We start from the raw sequence: 13,461 nt of genomic DNA, 5'->3' as shown, positions 1-13,461 counted from the left end.
ACTTTCTTAACCTTGTGCTCTCCAAACGCTGGCCGTGACACTACTACTTCACTCCTTATTCTCGATCTTTGCCTTACGCACCGGTTGCGGTACTATACACGATGGGATGGCGGCGGACACCTTTGAGAGTTGTTTTAATATGCTATGTTATACGTCGAGGGGTTGCCAAATCTTTTGACGTGGTTTGGGTGTCCCCAGCGGAAGGAACTACCTACAGACCTGGAGATACCATCATTGGAAAATGGACGTCAACCACACCCGTGGTTTCTCCCAACTTCAAATTATGCGAAGTGAGGAAGGAGCGAGCGCAACATGTGCAACGGCTATCTGGCCTCAGGCGCAGGAGTTGAAAGATGTGTAGTTGGTTACGATGTACGTCTATCCGTATCTTTTTTTCTTTCGGTTGGCTTACGTTTGTTTAGAATTGCACCGGAGACTTCCCAAGAGAGCAGATATCACTTGGAGATGCAAGATGATTTTGGCAATGTCTTTACGTCGCCCGTTTTTGTACTTGGTGGTAAGTTTTGTCTTTGTATCCTCAAGCATGCCTCGATGAATGGCCTTGGTAGCTCCTTCGGGTGGCAAAGCTTCAGTCTTCACGGCACTGTCTCCCGATTCAGCAAAGTCTTCAGAATCCCAAGAAGCGCCTACCGGAGCACCACCGGCGAAGGCTTCAAGATCCTCCACGAAGGCTTCAGAAACGGCCAAGCATCCATCGGGCTCCAAGTTGGGCGGTAACTTGTGGGCGTGTGCCCATGCTTGGTATCCTGTCTGTTATTTCCAATTCATCACATATTCTATTATCGCATTGCGCGCTATTCTGTTTTTTTCGGACGTTTCAATTCGCCTTCCGCCCGAACCCTACTACTGCGTTATCTGCAGGTTATCTGTGAGGGACAAGGAAGACTAGACAGGTAATTCAGACAAGGCACGCAGTCGGGGCGAACCGACTTCGTTCCTTGCTCGGATTTTGCCGTCTGGGATCCCTTCGATCTTCCATTCCTACTTCTTAAGACAGCTCTTCCTTTTCCTAGCTGTTTATTGCATCCGGCATAATCCGGCCACAATCGAGAATTCGCTGGCTAGCTCTCCTCTTTATGGTGCCGACTGCGAATGAGTTTACTAAAAACTTGCTCTTCCACATTCCTGAGCTCACTTCCCCTTCCCGTTCTCTGATCTGCAATTCGCTAGCCAGGGATGCATTCCCCGTCGTATTGGCTTCGGGTCAAAAAATTCCCCCTTTGAGCAGTCTTTTCCTGTTGCTGCGCAATTATCTCCCGAGGCACTGTATAATCAAAGACGTTTCATTGGATAACCGTCAGGGTCAAATAGTGCGTCTCGCAGATCTCTAGAATCTGGGTCATGATGGGTGACATTGCTACGCAGGTCTAGTCTAAATTTTCCCCATTCGTGTGAGCAGAACCCTAAGTACGGAGGGAAAGCAGCAAGTGACATACCAGTATCAGCGAAGTTGATCCCCCCGAGATCTGTGGTATGGCTGTCTTCTTCTGTGTTCTCTTTGCGAGTTCAAGCTTCCATAGCGGCCAGAACCACATTTAGTTCTGATCACGGCTTCAGGCTTTTTCTGGGACTTACACGATCGTATTTGTTGATGCGGTTGTCTTCGACCACATGTAGAAAACGTGGCAACGAGACTATTTTACTTCATTTAGGAATAAGATTCGTGAAGGTAATTCCGAAGTTGGACCGCCAGTACTACCAGACCTCGGAAGATTGACGAGTGGCGGGTCAAATGACAGTTGTAACGTCGAACTTCGGCTCTTTCGTCGGAGAAATTTAGCAGGTAGTAGTTCTAATCCTCTGCAATTTATAAAGCCGACGAAACAAACGTACCTCATAGGACCTTCGAAATGAACAAATACCTTGCTCTTGTCTCTCTCGCCGTCTTCACCAGCCAAGCTGTTGCTCAGCAGGCCGTTTGGGGACAGTGTCAGTGGCCGATACCACTGAAAGTACATTCGCTGACTCTTTTCCTTATTTAGGTGGTGGTAACGGATGGACTGGGCCGGTCAGTATCGTTCTTTTGCTTTCATTGATTTCTTGCTGAAACCCCGACAGACAACTTGTTAGTTACGCTGTTAAAATAGGTGCAGTCGATCATGCAGACTGACTTTTTCAAGGTGTCTCTGGATCAACGTGTGTAAAGCAAAATGACTTTTACTCTCAGTATGTGGCGCGAGTGCAAGAATTCTTCCCATTGATAAACACATTCAGGTGTATTCCCGGTACAGCCCCGACCACAACACCTACAACCCAACCCCCGACAACGACAACGAACTCACCTTCAGCCGGTACTGGTCTTAACGGTGAATTCACTTCTCGTGGCAAGAAATTCTTCGTAAGTTCGAGCGATTTCACTCAACCAGAATTTCAAACATACTCCTTGTATAGGGCGCTGCTGCCGACCAAAACACCATCAATATTGCTGGTACGAGACTGCTTTCATTTTTTTCAAGGAAGCGATCTGACTCGATGGGTTAGCCAACCAGGCTCTGTTGATATCTGATTTCGGTGCTGTGACGCCGGAAAATTCTATGAAGGTGCGCGCATATCTTCGAACCAATGAGTATGTTCTCACTCAGTAGATAGTGGGATGCCACGGAACGTAAGTCATCCTCTTGAACCTCGATACGCTCAAGCTGCCATTCTAACTTATCACCTCAGCCAACAGAGGACAGTTCAACTTCGGTGGGGCTGACTTCCTCGTCAACTGGGCTACTTCCCACGGCAAGATGATCCGTGGCCACACTTTCGGTAAAATCGTCACCTGTGCTCAATCATGATGTTCTAATTATGATCATCAGTCTGGCACTCTCAGCTTCCCGGCTGGGTTTCTTCTATCAATGATAGGACTACCTTGGTGCGTTTTCTGGCGAGTTTGGTCGCATGAGCAGTTACTCAACATTCCATTCTAGACATCTGTAATCCAAAACCACATCTCAACTCTTGGTGGCAGGTACAGGGGCAAAATCTACGGTGAGTCATAGTCATTCTTCTATCCTTAAGCTGAGGTTTAATCGCCATTTGTCCAGCCGTAAGGTTTCATTAATGTCGTCAAATGAGTATATTGTATCTGACGTCAGACTTCTTTCGCAATAGTGGGATGTTTGCAAGTGAGTATCTAGTCTACGAGAATAAGCGAAGACTAATGAAATTGCTTAGCGAAATCTTCAACGAAGATGGCTCAATTCGTCAATCAGTCTTCTCTAATGTCCTTGGCGAGGTATGTCCCTTTCCTTCCTCCGGCTCATACAGACTTTCCAATGAGGTGTACAGTCCTTCGTTACCATCGCCTTCCAAGCCGCACGTAGTGCAGATCCGAATGCCAAGTTGTACATAAACGACTATAACCTCGACTCCAACAATGCCAAGGTTCAGGGAATGGTTGCTCTTGTCAAGCGCCAGAATGCAAATGGCAGGATCATTGACGGTATCGGTACACAAATGCATCTTGGTCCCGGAGGTGGCAGTGGCGCTCAGGCTGCTATTACTGCCCTTGCTGGAGCTGGCACCGAACTCGCTATCACTGAGTTGGATATCCAAAATGCTTCTTCTTCCGACTACGTTGCTGTTGTCAATGCCTGCTTGAACCAGCCTGCCTGTGTTTCCATTACCACATGGGGTGTTGCCGATATTGTGAGTCGGAGTTTGTTTCATCCGAAGGTGAGGTGGACTTACCGTGTTTTCAGAACTCGTGGCGCTCGGGTTCCTCACCCTTGCTGTTTGACAACAACTACCGACCCAAAGCTGCCTATAACGCTGTTATTAATGCCCTGTAGGGTACATGTGTAAAGGCTATTTACGTCCGGGAAATCGCTGTATGGCGTCCGAGACGATCGTAATTCTATTCAGGTGACTCTCATCGATCTGAACAAGTGCGGCGGGTCAAAGACATGAGGCTAAGACCGTGTGGACGGTCAATTTTTGCTGGCGTTTGATTCCACTGAGCTGAACATCCCAGGGGTTCTCCTCCAGATTTTCTAACCACATCGTGGAAAGCTAATTACAATGAGTACTTCAAGCCTCGGATTTCTCTTCTGTCCCTCCCGTGCCTCGTGGCTACTTTTTACTTCCGCCTTCAACACAGGCACAATTTGGAACCTTCTTCGATGGTTTGACTCAACTCCGTTGTCACTCCGAATACCGTATCATTCGATGTCTCTCTGAGTAAGAAATATTCCTACAATCCTGGGATCCAAGAGATACATTGATAAGATGGGAAAAAGGCTATCCGTCATCAACAGGTCATTAGCCCAAGCTCAGCATTGTCTCGGTATCTATGGTGTAAACTCTGGGGTTATGGAGTAGAATCCGGTCACAAGCTGAAGCCCGAGTCTTCTGCTCAGCAACTCGACAACGTAATGACGTTTTCTCGACATGTCACTCCAACCACTTTAGACCCGTGGTCAGTGCTAAGTGCATGTGTTCAACTACAAATGCCGTGTGTTTATCTGATATGTTCATCTGGCATGGAGCAGACGGAAAGTTCTAGAGGGTTCAAGGCAGAACGCACTCTCCAACGGAATGGATGCCTTCTTTGTTGCCCTTCTCAACAGGTTTAATCTAGGTAATAAGCCCCGTCTTATAGGCTCGGGCCGATTCGATTCAGGCTTGTTATCGATCAGAAATTCTTCTGGGCGGGGCGGCCCTCAATTATCTCTTACAAACTCTATTTCCCCTGTATCAACGTCCTAAACTTTTTCGAGTACACGCATGACTCCCATGTATATGATATATCACCAAACTTCACACGTTCAAGGATCTCAAACGACAGCCTGGAAAGTCAGTCGGCGTCTTTCACGCACCGTACTCCCCGTATGAACACTGTTTTACATACATTTTCACGGAATATACCTAGCCTGTAACTCGAGGCCCAGGATTCTTTTTCCCTTCATCTACCCAGTGACACATACTTACCCCACTCAGCTTAGACACCTAGACACGCTGCTGCACAATCGGGGATATGAGAGCTTGCTATCCGCGTACCTAATACCCGATTTTGAGGAGTTCGGATTGTTGGTCGGCAAACGCCAATTAAATTGACACCGAGCAAATAAGATTACGGAGTCCATGTATCTTTCTGATCTTTGAATTTTGATCCTGGCACATTGAGCATCTTACATGCAGACGGGGATGACGATTTATCCTTTACCCTGTGGAGCTGCTGAAGAAACAAAAAATTGTAAATTACTGATTTATGCCTCACCCGTGATATCATACCGACCGATATTGTCGTCAGAGAGGTGCAAAAATGGAGATCAAATATAGTTGCGCAGGAGTGAGGTGAGGAGGACGAGTGATCATTGATGTAATCATACTTGGGAGGAATTCATTTCGGTGGAGGCCCCCTAACGGCATGCCGGTGCACGGGTTGCAGCAAGCCAAGCGACTTTCCACGCCGCAGCCATTTCAGGATGATTGTATTCCCATTATGCGATCGATTGAATTGTAGATCCGATGTAGGGTCAAGTTACATTATAGACTTCCTGCAACTTGTCGACGAGCGCTTGGAAACGCTCAGCTGGAATCAGCATTATCCTCGCCCTGACATCTAGTCCAAAAGCATCCTTTTCTCTTGGTTCTTTTGGAGCATTGTTATATTTGAAATCGACGGTATGAAGAGCAAATTCTCGAATCGTAACGTCTTCGGGATGGAAAGAATATATTCCATCCGCGGGTGGCTCCGGCTCGGATTTAGATGGGATCTGTCTTGACTTTTTTGATAAGCTTGTTTTTGATTTGGGGCGATATCGCGGGGCAGAGTTAGCCAGCGCAGACTCTTCCTCGGGAGTGAGGTGGTAGCATCGGGAGATAAACAGGAAATGGGAAAACTGATAAGGTTCACTCTAAAGAAAACGGTCAGACGAGATACCAGATTCAATCGGATACATTCTACACACATTCGATATCGCTCGCCTCAATTCTTCCGTGAGCATTCTGTACATCGGCGGAATAACCTGAACAGGCATGTTGATCAGACGCTCGCAAATCACGAGCCCAACATGTTGCTGGTTCTGGGAAAAGAGTGTATGTAGAACATCATGGAAATCTCGGTCACCGGACGAAGAGACCTTGTCGAGACAATAGTTGGCGATGGATTTTATGGAAGGGTGTTCGTGGTGGATGTGCATGTTGAGGGCTGTGAGCAGAGCGAATGGATCGCTGTCTTCACCGTCAGTCTTGACGGTAGAGCCGACGCCCGGCTGCGCGAGGATCAGGTCTGTGAGCTTGTTAGTATCAAAGATCTCTGCATCCCATTGGAACAACTGCTGGAGAAGTCTGTTGATGGCCAGGAAATCGACGGCCGGGTTTGGGCCGAAAAAATCAAAGTCTACGTTTATAAAAGACTACTGGTTGCTCAGTCAGAGAATGTCGAGCAGAACGATGACCACCTACGATGTCCGAGCCGCCGTCAGAGTCGACGTCATTTTCTGTTTGTTTTCGTTTCATGGTGGGGAGAAAGATAAGAAGAGACCGGGCTCCTCCACGTGGATGACATCCGAGGTCATGTGATCGGCAAACGCGATCTATTTAAACCTTAATGAATGGAAAAGCTCCGGGCCTCAATGCTCTCTCGTCTCCTCCGTCTACCCCTCGTCCAAACCGCTCAACGCAGGTCTTACAGGCCTCTTGTTGGTGCTGCCGGTCTCTCCGGTGGCGCCCTTCTTGCTGCTGGCTATGTCTATGCAGACTCTCAAGACGACCAGATCTCTCAGCCACCACTGAGGGAACTGATCCGCTCCTATGCTGTCTTCACCATGTGCTCAATACCACAACTCGTGGAACATTCCCCAAAGATTCTCAGTGTCCTAACCAGTGTTCCAGGTGTTCGTGATATCACAGAGGCGTTCGTTAGAACAACGTTCTTCGGTCATGTACGTGTCTCCGTGCCCTCCGGACCCTTAGACTCACAAGAATGCAGTTCGTTGGCGGTGATACTGCGGAAGGCACTTTGCCCCTTTTACGTGCCTTCCGCAGGGCCAACAAAGGCGCCATCCTCGCCTACTCGGTCGAAGTCGATCCCTCTTCTGTTCCTTCACATACGAGTAATGAAATCTCTAAGGATAAACTTTCGCAAAAGCAGCTGATAAAGGAGATAATCCACTCCATCGATGTCGCTGCTAGTTTTGAAGACGCCTTAAACGGCGGGAGGCGCACCTGGGTCGCCCTCAAGTTAGTAAGTCGGGAACACTTGTAGTACCTCCCCCTCTCTCTCAACCTCACGCAGACAGCTCTCTTGCCCAATGCTCAGGCTCTCACTAACCTATCCAAGCACATTGTTCAGTCTCGCGCTCTCGAACCTGACCAAGTTCCATTCCCAGGCTGTCCTCGGTCCTCTGACCTAGATGTAATTTTGGCCCCCACCTCTCTGACCCCCCTGACCGAGAAGGACACCGCGGATCTGCGTGAGCTATATAGTGATATTCATCGTGTGTGTGAACATGCACAAACGCGAGGCGTCAAAATCATAATAGATGCTGAGTGGAGGTACGTGCCCCGTAACATCGCGAGCAAATGTTCTCTGATTAATGACGTCATTATTGTGGGGAAATAGTTGGTACGAACCCGCCATTTGCGCAATCGCCCTCGCGTTGATGCGCGAGTTTAATACTCTTTCCAATCATCAGTCTACAATGCAACCCCTGATCTACACCACCTTTCAAGCTTATCTCAGGAGGTCAACTATACCCTTCTCTCGCTTACAAGTAGCTTACCACTTTCTGTTAGAACACCGTCTCATCTAGCCCTCGCTCTCGCTGATGCACGAAGGAATAACTACTCGCTAGGTGTCAAACTTGTCAGGGGTGCTTATCATCCCTATGAAATCGCCGCACACAAGTCCAAAGAAACTTCTATGTCTATATCACCAGATGAACTCCCGCCAGTATGGGAGAAGAAGGAAGAAACGGACCGATGTTACGATAACTGTGTCAAGGTGCTAATAAACGGTGTCCGCGAAGATCTCTCTAATAGGCAAGACGTCCATACTTTGAGAAGTTCCGAGGATAATTTGAGACTTGCCGAGGCCTCGAGGAGTGAAACAATCAAGGGTCCTATCTCTCACCCAATCAGAGATCTATTGCCCGCCGTAGGGCCGGATAGCAAGAAAATTCCTTCTATCGGTATTCTATTCGGCACACATAACTGGGAAAGCTCTAAATTGATACTCCGGGAATTGGAGCGTAACGGTCTCGCGGAATCGCTTCCGGAAGAGCCTAGACCAGACGACGGCGCAACAGTGATAAGGGTCAAACCTGAAGTCGTGGAGCGTGTGGCCATCGGCCAATTATTTGGTGGGTGTTTGATTACACATCAATTTCGCTTTCTATTTTGGCTGATCGTCGATGTCGATTTGATCAGGTATGAGTGATGACTTGACTCAATATCTCGTCGATCGTACCAGGACGACAACACCGTTTATCATCAAGTCAGCTTATCTCCATTCATGAGATAACTTGAGCTTACTATATCCGTTCTCTAGATATGTTCCATACGGAGGCCTCCGCGAAGTAATGCCCTATTTAAGCAGAAGGGCAGTCGAGAACAAATCCGTACTCGGTGAAGGCAAGACCGCCGAGGAACGCCGACGAGCCGGTAGGGCCTTATGGAAGAGGATCACTTTCCAAATATGATCACATATATCTGAATCTATTTACAGCGGCGATATTCTTCATGTATACAATGACAAATTTCACATCTAGGTTTAAACGCATAATACATTTACATTGTCCGAGAACGAAGAGGCCTATCCCTCGCTAGTAAAAGAGAACCGAAGCGCAGAGAAAGGCGTTACCAACCGCAACGTCGACTCTGGCTCTAAGCCAAACAATTTTTCGGATCTTTCCTGCCCATATCACCAACACCAACGACACCGTGCTGAGGAAATTCGATAGTGTCAGGTGTGAGAATAGCTTCTTCAGTAGCAGTAGAACTCGTGATAGACAACGTTTCTGATGGTGACCCCCGGGATGGAGATATAATGGCCGTCGATTCCGCTAAAGGTCGGATTATCCCTGACGGCGATTCCTCAGTAGCTTCATGTTTTTTCCAGAACGGAGATCCGTCCGTTGCGCTGAAAGAATCCGAGGCACCGTCAAGGACTTCGCTTACTTCTTTCATATCTGGGGAGACCAAGGTAGCAGGAAGGCCTATTGTGCCACCTTGACTCTTGAATCCGGTCCAGAGGCTTGACATACTGAGACTATGGATCAAACCTTGGCAGGCCTTGGGTACAGCGACAGTAAAGTCCGACGATACAGAAGCCCTGGAGACGCCCACAGAAGCCCTGGTCCCTACGGCACGGTCATATCCGGCGACAGCTGAAGTTTTCAGGGCGGTTGGCGTCCTAGGCGGAGCAGTGCACGTATACCCAATCCCGCTTCCCATTTGATTCAGCCCCCTTGGAAGATCCACAATAGGTTCAGCGTAGGATGCACACTTGAGAGCCGTAACAGATTTTTGCTTCCTGCGAAGTCTTTGAGGAATTGAGACCATGCTGAGACTAAAGAGTTTTTGTGGGCAAATCAACGACCGCTCTTTTCTCAAATCCCGGCTCTCGGAGAAAGGCGTCTTCATTACAGATGTAGCTGAACAGTCTGAGTGTAAAGATAACCGTTCTTCGCGGTCCAGAATTTCCCAGATATCCTTAGGCGGAGCGTCAGTGTCGTCGGTCCGAAATTCTTCTGTAGCATACGAGGTGTCTTTATCTTCCTGGGTTTCTCTTGGGACACTATCAGAACCATGGGCAGAGCAAATCGGATCCGAAGCTACCACGGACTGTGCAACCGGCCGAGATAACGAATTACTTATCCGATCTCGCATCTCTGGGGTCACGAAAGGAGAACTAAGTGATTGGGGTATCGCCTGACCAAAGGACCGTTGGCGATTCCCCAACCCAAATGCACTCACTCTGGGAGAAAAGCATTGTTCCAGGGAAGGAATAGCCCTGCAGGGACTCTCAGAAGACTGATTTGCTGCGGAAACGCGGAAACTGCGAGGTAAAGGGGCTAGGGTCGAGCGTTAGCTTTTAATGCCGTAAGAACCGTTGACCCCCACCTAGTGATTTCTGCTCGACAACGATTCTCCAATCTCTGATAAAAAGAGAACTTAGGTAGGAATAGATACCCAATGGAACATAACGTACGCATTAGAAAAATAGGGATGATGCTGTATCTCACGAACTCCTGCACGCATCGCAGGGTTGCGTTCAATACACTCCGTAGCGTTAGCTCGGTCAATTACCTGATGGAGTTAGATTTATTCACCTTAGATATCAAATCTCTAGCGATGGAATTGATAAATTGTATTGCCCTACTGGGTACACCCTCGCCCACAAGCTTTTGAGTGAGTCCTTTGATATCGCATTCTTGTTTTGGGTCAACTATCAAAGCGTGCTATGTCCCAGTCAGTTCATTATCACGGGACTGATAAAGTGAATGTTCACCTTCCCATGGAACATATAGTACAACACCATCCCGAAAGACCATGCGTCAACCAAAAAATCGTGTCTCCAACCGAGGAGAAGTTCAGGTGCCTGATACTGATTTTTAGTTGCCTGTGCGTCCTGAGAATCTTTTCTACGTGGTTGTAGAATGGCACCGTTTTCAAGGCTGGAGAGAATGATATGTCCTCGTTTATTGAAGATGATTGTATCAGGAGACACATTACGATGCACGATCCCGACATCATGCAGGAATCGTAGTCCCATTATCTAATATCCAGGTCATTAGTAGTGAACGATACAGGGGAACATAGGCGAATACTGCAAACATACTATTTCACATGCATAAAAAAAGACATCCAACGGACCAAACATTCCATACCGTTCTATGGCATCCGTAAGAGTGCCACCGGGGTAATTGTCCTAGTAACATATTCTTAGAAAATCCAATTATGGATCACGCGGTGCATACCATAATGAGGTAGATATAATGGCCTCTTTCAAACGTCCAGTGCAATAAGGGGCAAAACGAATTGCGTATGCGCTTGATTCTGTCTAGAATAGCCAATTCAGTCCAAGTCTGTTGTGTCTGTAGAACCTTTTTGATTGCATATATGCGCCCATCGGAACGTCTGATACAAGTTCCTACTTGATTGTCTGGCGGCACTAGGTTGACCAAAAAATCCTCGAGAGAGAGCCCTTTCTCATAACTGGGACGCTTAATCTCAGGAGACGGCGGTGGAGGGCATGGGAGACGATCTCGCCGCATCGTTTCGCTGGAAAAGGGGAACCTCATTTTCGAAGGGGAAAGATCCATTGTGTACCCCTGGATAGAGAATTAGAGAAGCAGGGAGGTTCACAGCGACTACATACGCCGGAATCATCTTCTGTCGAGTCCCACTCCGGGCCTATATCCCGGATGCCTGTGTAATGCTATCCAGGAGGTAAGCTTCGGTGGTAATATATTCAACTAGACGCTACGCTCACCTCCGGAAACCCACTCAGCCTCAGGCTTGACGGATCAATCTTACTCTGTGCATCGCCCAAGAATTCAGATAATTCGTTCTGAACTATTTATCGGCTTAAATTCTAGAACAAAGATGGTAGGAACGTACCCGTAAAGAAAGAGAATCAAACTGCGGGATTTCTAGTCGTGGTATATTGCTTATATTTGGGTGAATTTGTGCTCGGATTTTTGGAACGGGGTTGCGCGAGAAAGTCTACATCCAATCGACAAAACTCCTCAGGCGCAAAGGAAGCAAAAAGACTGACGTGGGGCATCTCAAAGCGTATCGCGAGAGGTAGCGCTTGTGGTGGTTGAGGAAAGAGTCGTGACGTCACACTATCAGAGATTCATGCAATTATCAAGTGTCATGATGAAATTGTATATTACACTTTATATTACCCACAAGTTGAACAAACCGAGCTAAATCAAATTAATCACGACCCAAATAAAAAAACCAATTCCCAGAAATATCTAGTAAACCGACAGCATCGGGGATGCAGTTAAAAACGTTTAGGTGAAAAACCATCTCGCGTTTCCACTATCCAACATAAAACTCCCTTCATCTCTTCCTTTGAAAGAGGCCGTTTAGCCTTGGCTAAAATAGGCACGAGCTGCTTCATGCGCTTGAGGAGAATCGTGTATTCGTCCACCGTTGGTTCCTTCGATAAGGGTGGTGGATGGAATCGGAGTCGGTCTTCGTCAGAAGCTTGCAAATTCGAGGCGAAACCAAAGGGGAAGTTGTTAAGCCTTGCATCCACAGGAACAGGAAAAAGTTGTGTGCTCGGAGATCGTTCAAAAGCACAGGATGGGACGGCGGTAGGAGCGGTTTCTGGGAAAGGAAAGGTAGGCTCGGGAGATTTGGTAACGGGATAAGGATTGCCAGTCACAAGCGGAGATGAAAGGAAGTTCAAGTTGAAGTTGGGGGTCGCAGCAGGTGGCGTAGTATAAGGCAAATTCGAGGAAGCATCATTCTCTGTGACACCAGTAGATTCGCACACGCCCTTCATGCGCGTCACAAACTTTTGGTACGCTGCAGGAATTAAATCTCCCTTTGCTATAGCTCTTACAATGTGTATCTTGATGTGGCGATTCAGCGACGAAGGATCGGAGCAGCGAAATTTGCAAGGGCTCCCGGTTGAGTTAGGCCAAACACACCGTTGATCTTTTTTCTTGGTACTGATGAAAACGCATCAATGTCTCGAAGTAAATGAATGGCACAGCTGCACTTACTGTATTTTCATGTGCACTTTGAGGTTGTGGATTTGGGTGGCCGTGAAAGAGCAGCCTTCGTGGTCACATTTGAAACGTCTTCTAAGTACCGCCATACGATTTTCCTAGGAGAGTTGATATTGTCTTAGATCGGCGCGAACTTGAACAATAAAAACAATACTGACTATGGTGGATTTTTTATCGGAATCGGCGCGGTCACTAGAGCCACATTCAGGAGAGGATTCGGTAGTCATTTTCGCGTCGAGAAGAGAGAGAGGATTGCAGCGAGGGGGGAAATTATTCCAAAGGATCCAAAGAACTGCGGGATGCGGTAGAGGGCTCGTCCAAACGGCGCCCCATTATATAGCCTCGAGTGGATTAGTCTTTACCCAGTTTTCCTTCAAAACTACTCCGAATAGCATCTCCGTGGTTTCTTACCATCTAGAGTAATTTCACGATTGGATACAACCCACAATTCCGAGAAAGGGAGGTCCGATGCCGTGCAACTTTGCTAGAATTCTCATTTACCGTTTCGTGAACAAAGCAACTGAATTCAACGGCAACGGAGAATAGAAAAACCCTGACGTTTCCGTGCACAATTCACAACCTTATGTCGTTGCTGAACCAGCTAGTCCCACCAAGCCGAGTGGCGTGGTGCGCGGTGGGTCACTAGGTGCGACTTTTGTCCCACCGACGCGTGTTTCATGCTATGCCTCGGCACGCCGCTGATGCGCTTCGACCAACCGCTCGCCGCTCTGACATACATCCGTGCACGCATCATTCA

General features: G+C 47.7%; 6 protein-coding genes across 6 annotated transcripts; 3 read left to right on the top strand and 3 right to left on the bottom strand.

The window, feature by feature from the left end:
- Positions 1-241: 241 nt before the first annotated feature.
- On the top strand, positions 242-910 carry AGABI2DRAFT_114699 (hypothetical protein; the record flags this gene model as incomplete). The annotated part of the gene is made up of 3 exons (XM_006454866.1): positions 242-357; positions 423-517; positions 570-910. The coding sequence occupies 3 exons, from the start codon at positions 242-244 to the stop codon at positions 908-910; spliced, it is 552 nt and encodes a 183-aa protein (XP_006454929.1).
- Positions 911-1,871: 961 nt separating this feature from the next.
- Positions 1,872-3,800, top strand: AGABI2DRAFT_133541 (hypothetical protein; the record flags this gene model as incomplete). The annotated part of the gene is made up of 14 exons (XM_006454865.1): positions 1,872-1,950; positions 2,142-2,187; positions 2,236-2,359; positions 2,413-2,449; positions 2,503-2,561; positions 2,611-2,626; positions 2,686-2,775; positions 2,826-2,881; positions 2,937-2,997; positions 3,054-3,055; positions 3,121-3,134; positions 3,184-3,244; positions 3,298-3,657; positions 3,711-3,800. 14 exons carry the CDS (start codon positions 1,872-1,874, stop codon positions 3,798-3,800), a joined length of 1,095 nt encoding a protein of 364 aa, XP_006454928.1.
- A 1,424-nt stretch (positions 3,801-5,224) lies between these two features.
- Positions 5,225-6,472, bottom strand: AGABI2DRAFT_133540 (hypothetical protein; the record flags this gene model as incomplete). Its single annotated transcript, XM_006454864.1, has 3 exons — positions 5,225-5,867; positions 5,922-6,368; positions 6,418-6,472. Coding segments are annotated over 3 exons (883 nt in total), but the record flags the coding sequence as incomplete, so codon positions are not given.
- Positions 6,473-6,595: 123 nt separating this feature from the next.
- Positions 6,596-8,756, top strand: AGABI2DRAFT_133539 (hypothetical protein). The gene is made up of 7 exons (XM_006454863.1): positions 6,596-6,896; positions 6,944-7,198; positions 7,250-7,509; positions 7,577-7,699; positions 7,750-8,315; positions 8,383-8,449; positions 8,504-8,756. Exons 1-7 carry the CDS (start codon positions 6,780-6,782, stop codon positions 8,652-8,654), a joined length of 1,539 nt encoding a protein of 512 aa, XP_006454926.1. The 5' UTR covers positions 6,596-6,779; the 3' UTR covers positions 8,655-8,756.
- An 82-nt stretch (positions 8,757-8,838) lies between these two features.
- On the bottom strand, positions 8,839-11,743 carry AGABI2DRAFT_114695 (hypothetical protein; the record flags this gene model as incomplete). The annotated part of the gene is made up of 11 exons (XM_006454862.1): positions 8,839-10,028; positions 10,078-10,112; positions 10,166-10,263; positions 10,287-10,415; positions 10,466-10,732; positions 10,796-10,885; positions 10,935-11,288; positions 11,336-11,395; positions 11,450-11,527; positions 11,578-11,682; positions 11,735-11,743. 11 exons carry the CDS (start codon positions 11,741-11,743, stop codon positions 8,839-8,841), a joined length of 2,415 nt encoding a protein of 804 aa, XP_006454925.1.
- Positions 11,744-11,968: 225 nt separating this feature from the next.
- On the bottom strand, positions 11,969-12,931 carry AGABI2DRAFT_114694 (hypothetical protein; the record flags this gene model as incomplete). The annotated part of the gene is made up of 3 exons (XM_006454861.1): positions 11,969-12,644; positions 12,699-12,802; positions 12,863-12,931. The coding sequence occupies 3 exons, from the start codon at positions 12,929-12,931 to the stop codon at positions 11,969-11,971; spliced, it is 849 nt and encodes a 282-aa protein (XP_006454924.1).
- Positions 12,932-13,461: the final 530 nt, after the last annotated feature.

This window comes from Agaricus bisporus (genome assembly GCF_000300575.1).
Source record: "Agaricus bisporus var. bisporus H97 unplaced genomic scaffold AGABI2scaffold_1, whole genome shotgun sequence".
Lineage (NCBI taxonomy): Eukaryota > Fungi > Basidiomycota > Agaricomycetes > Agaricales > Agaricaceae > Agaricus > Agaricus bisporus.
This window is presented reverse-complemented; position numbering and strand designations above follow the sequence as displayed.

What these genes read in the sequence shown, in the direction of transcription:
- AGABI2DRAFT_133539 (XM_006454863.1), top strand. Translation starts at nt 6,780, where the DNA reads ATGTGCTCAATACCACAACTCGTGGAACATTCCCCAAAGATTCTCAGT. An exon ending in CCTGGGTCGCCCTCAAGTTA is followed by an intron (nt 7,199 to 7,249) that starts GTAAGTCGGGAA and finishes AACCTCACGCAG; the next exon opens with ACAGCTCTCTTGCCCAATGC. An exon ending in TTTCAAGCTTATCTCAGGAG is followed by an intron (nt 7,700 to 7,749) that starts GTCAACTATACC and finishes ACTTTCTGTTAG; the next exon opens with AACACCGTCTCATCTAGCCC.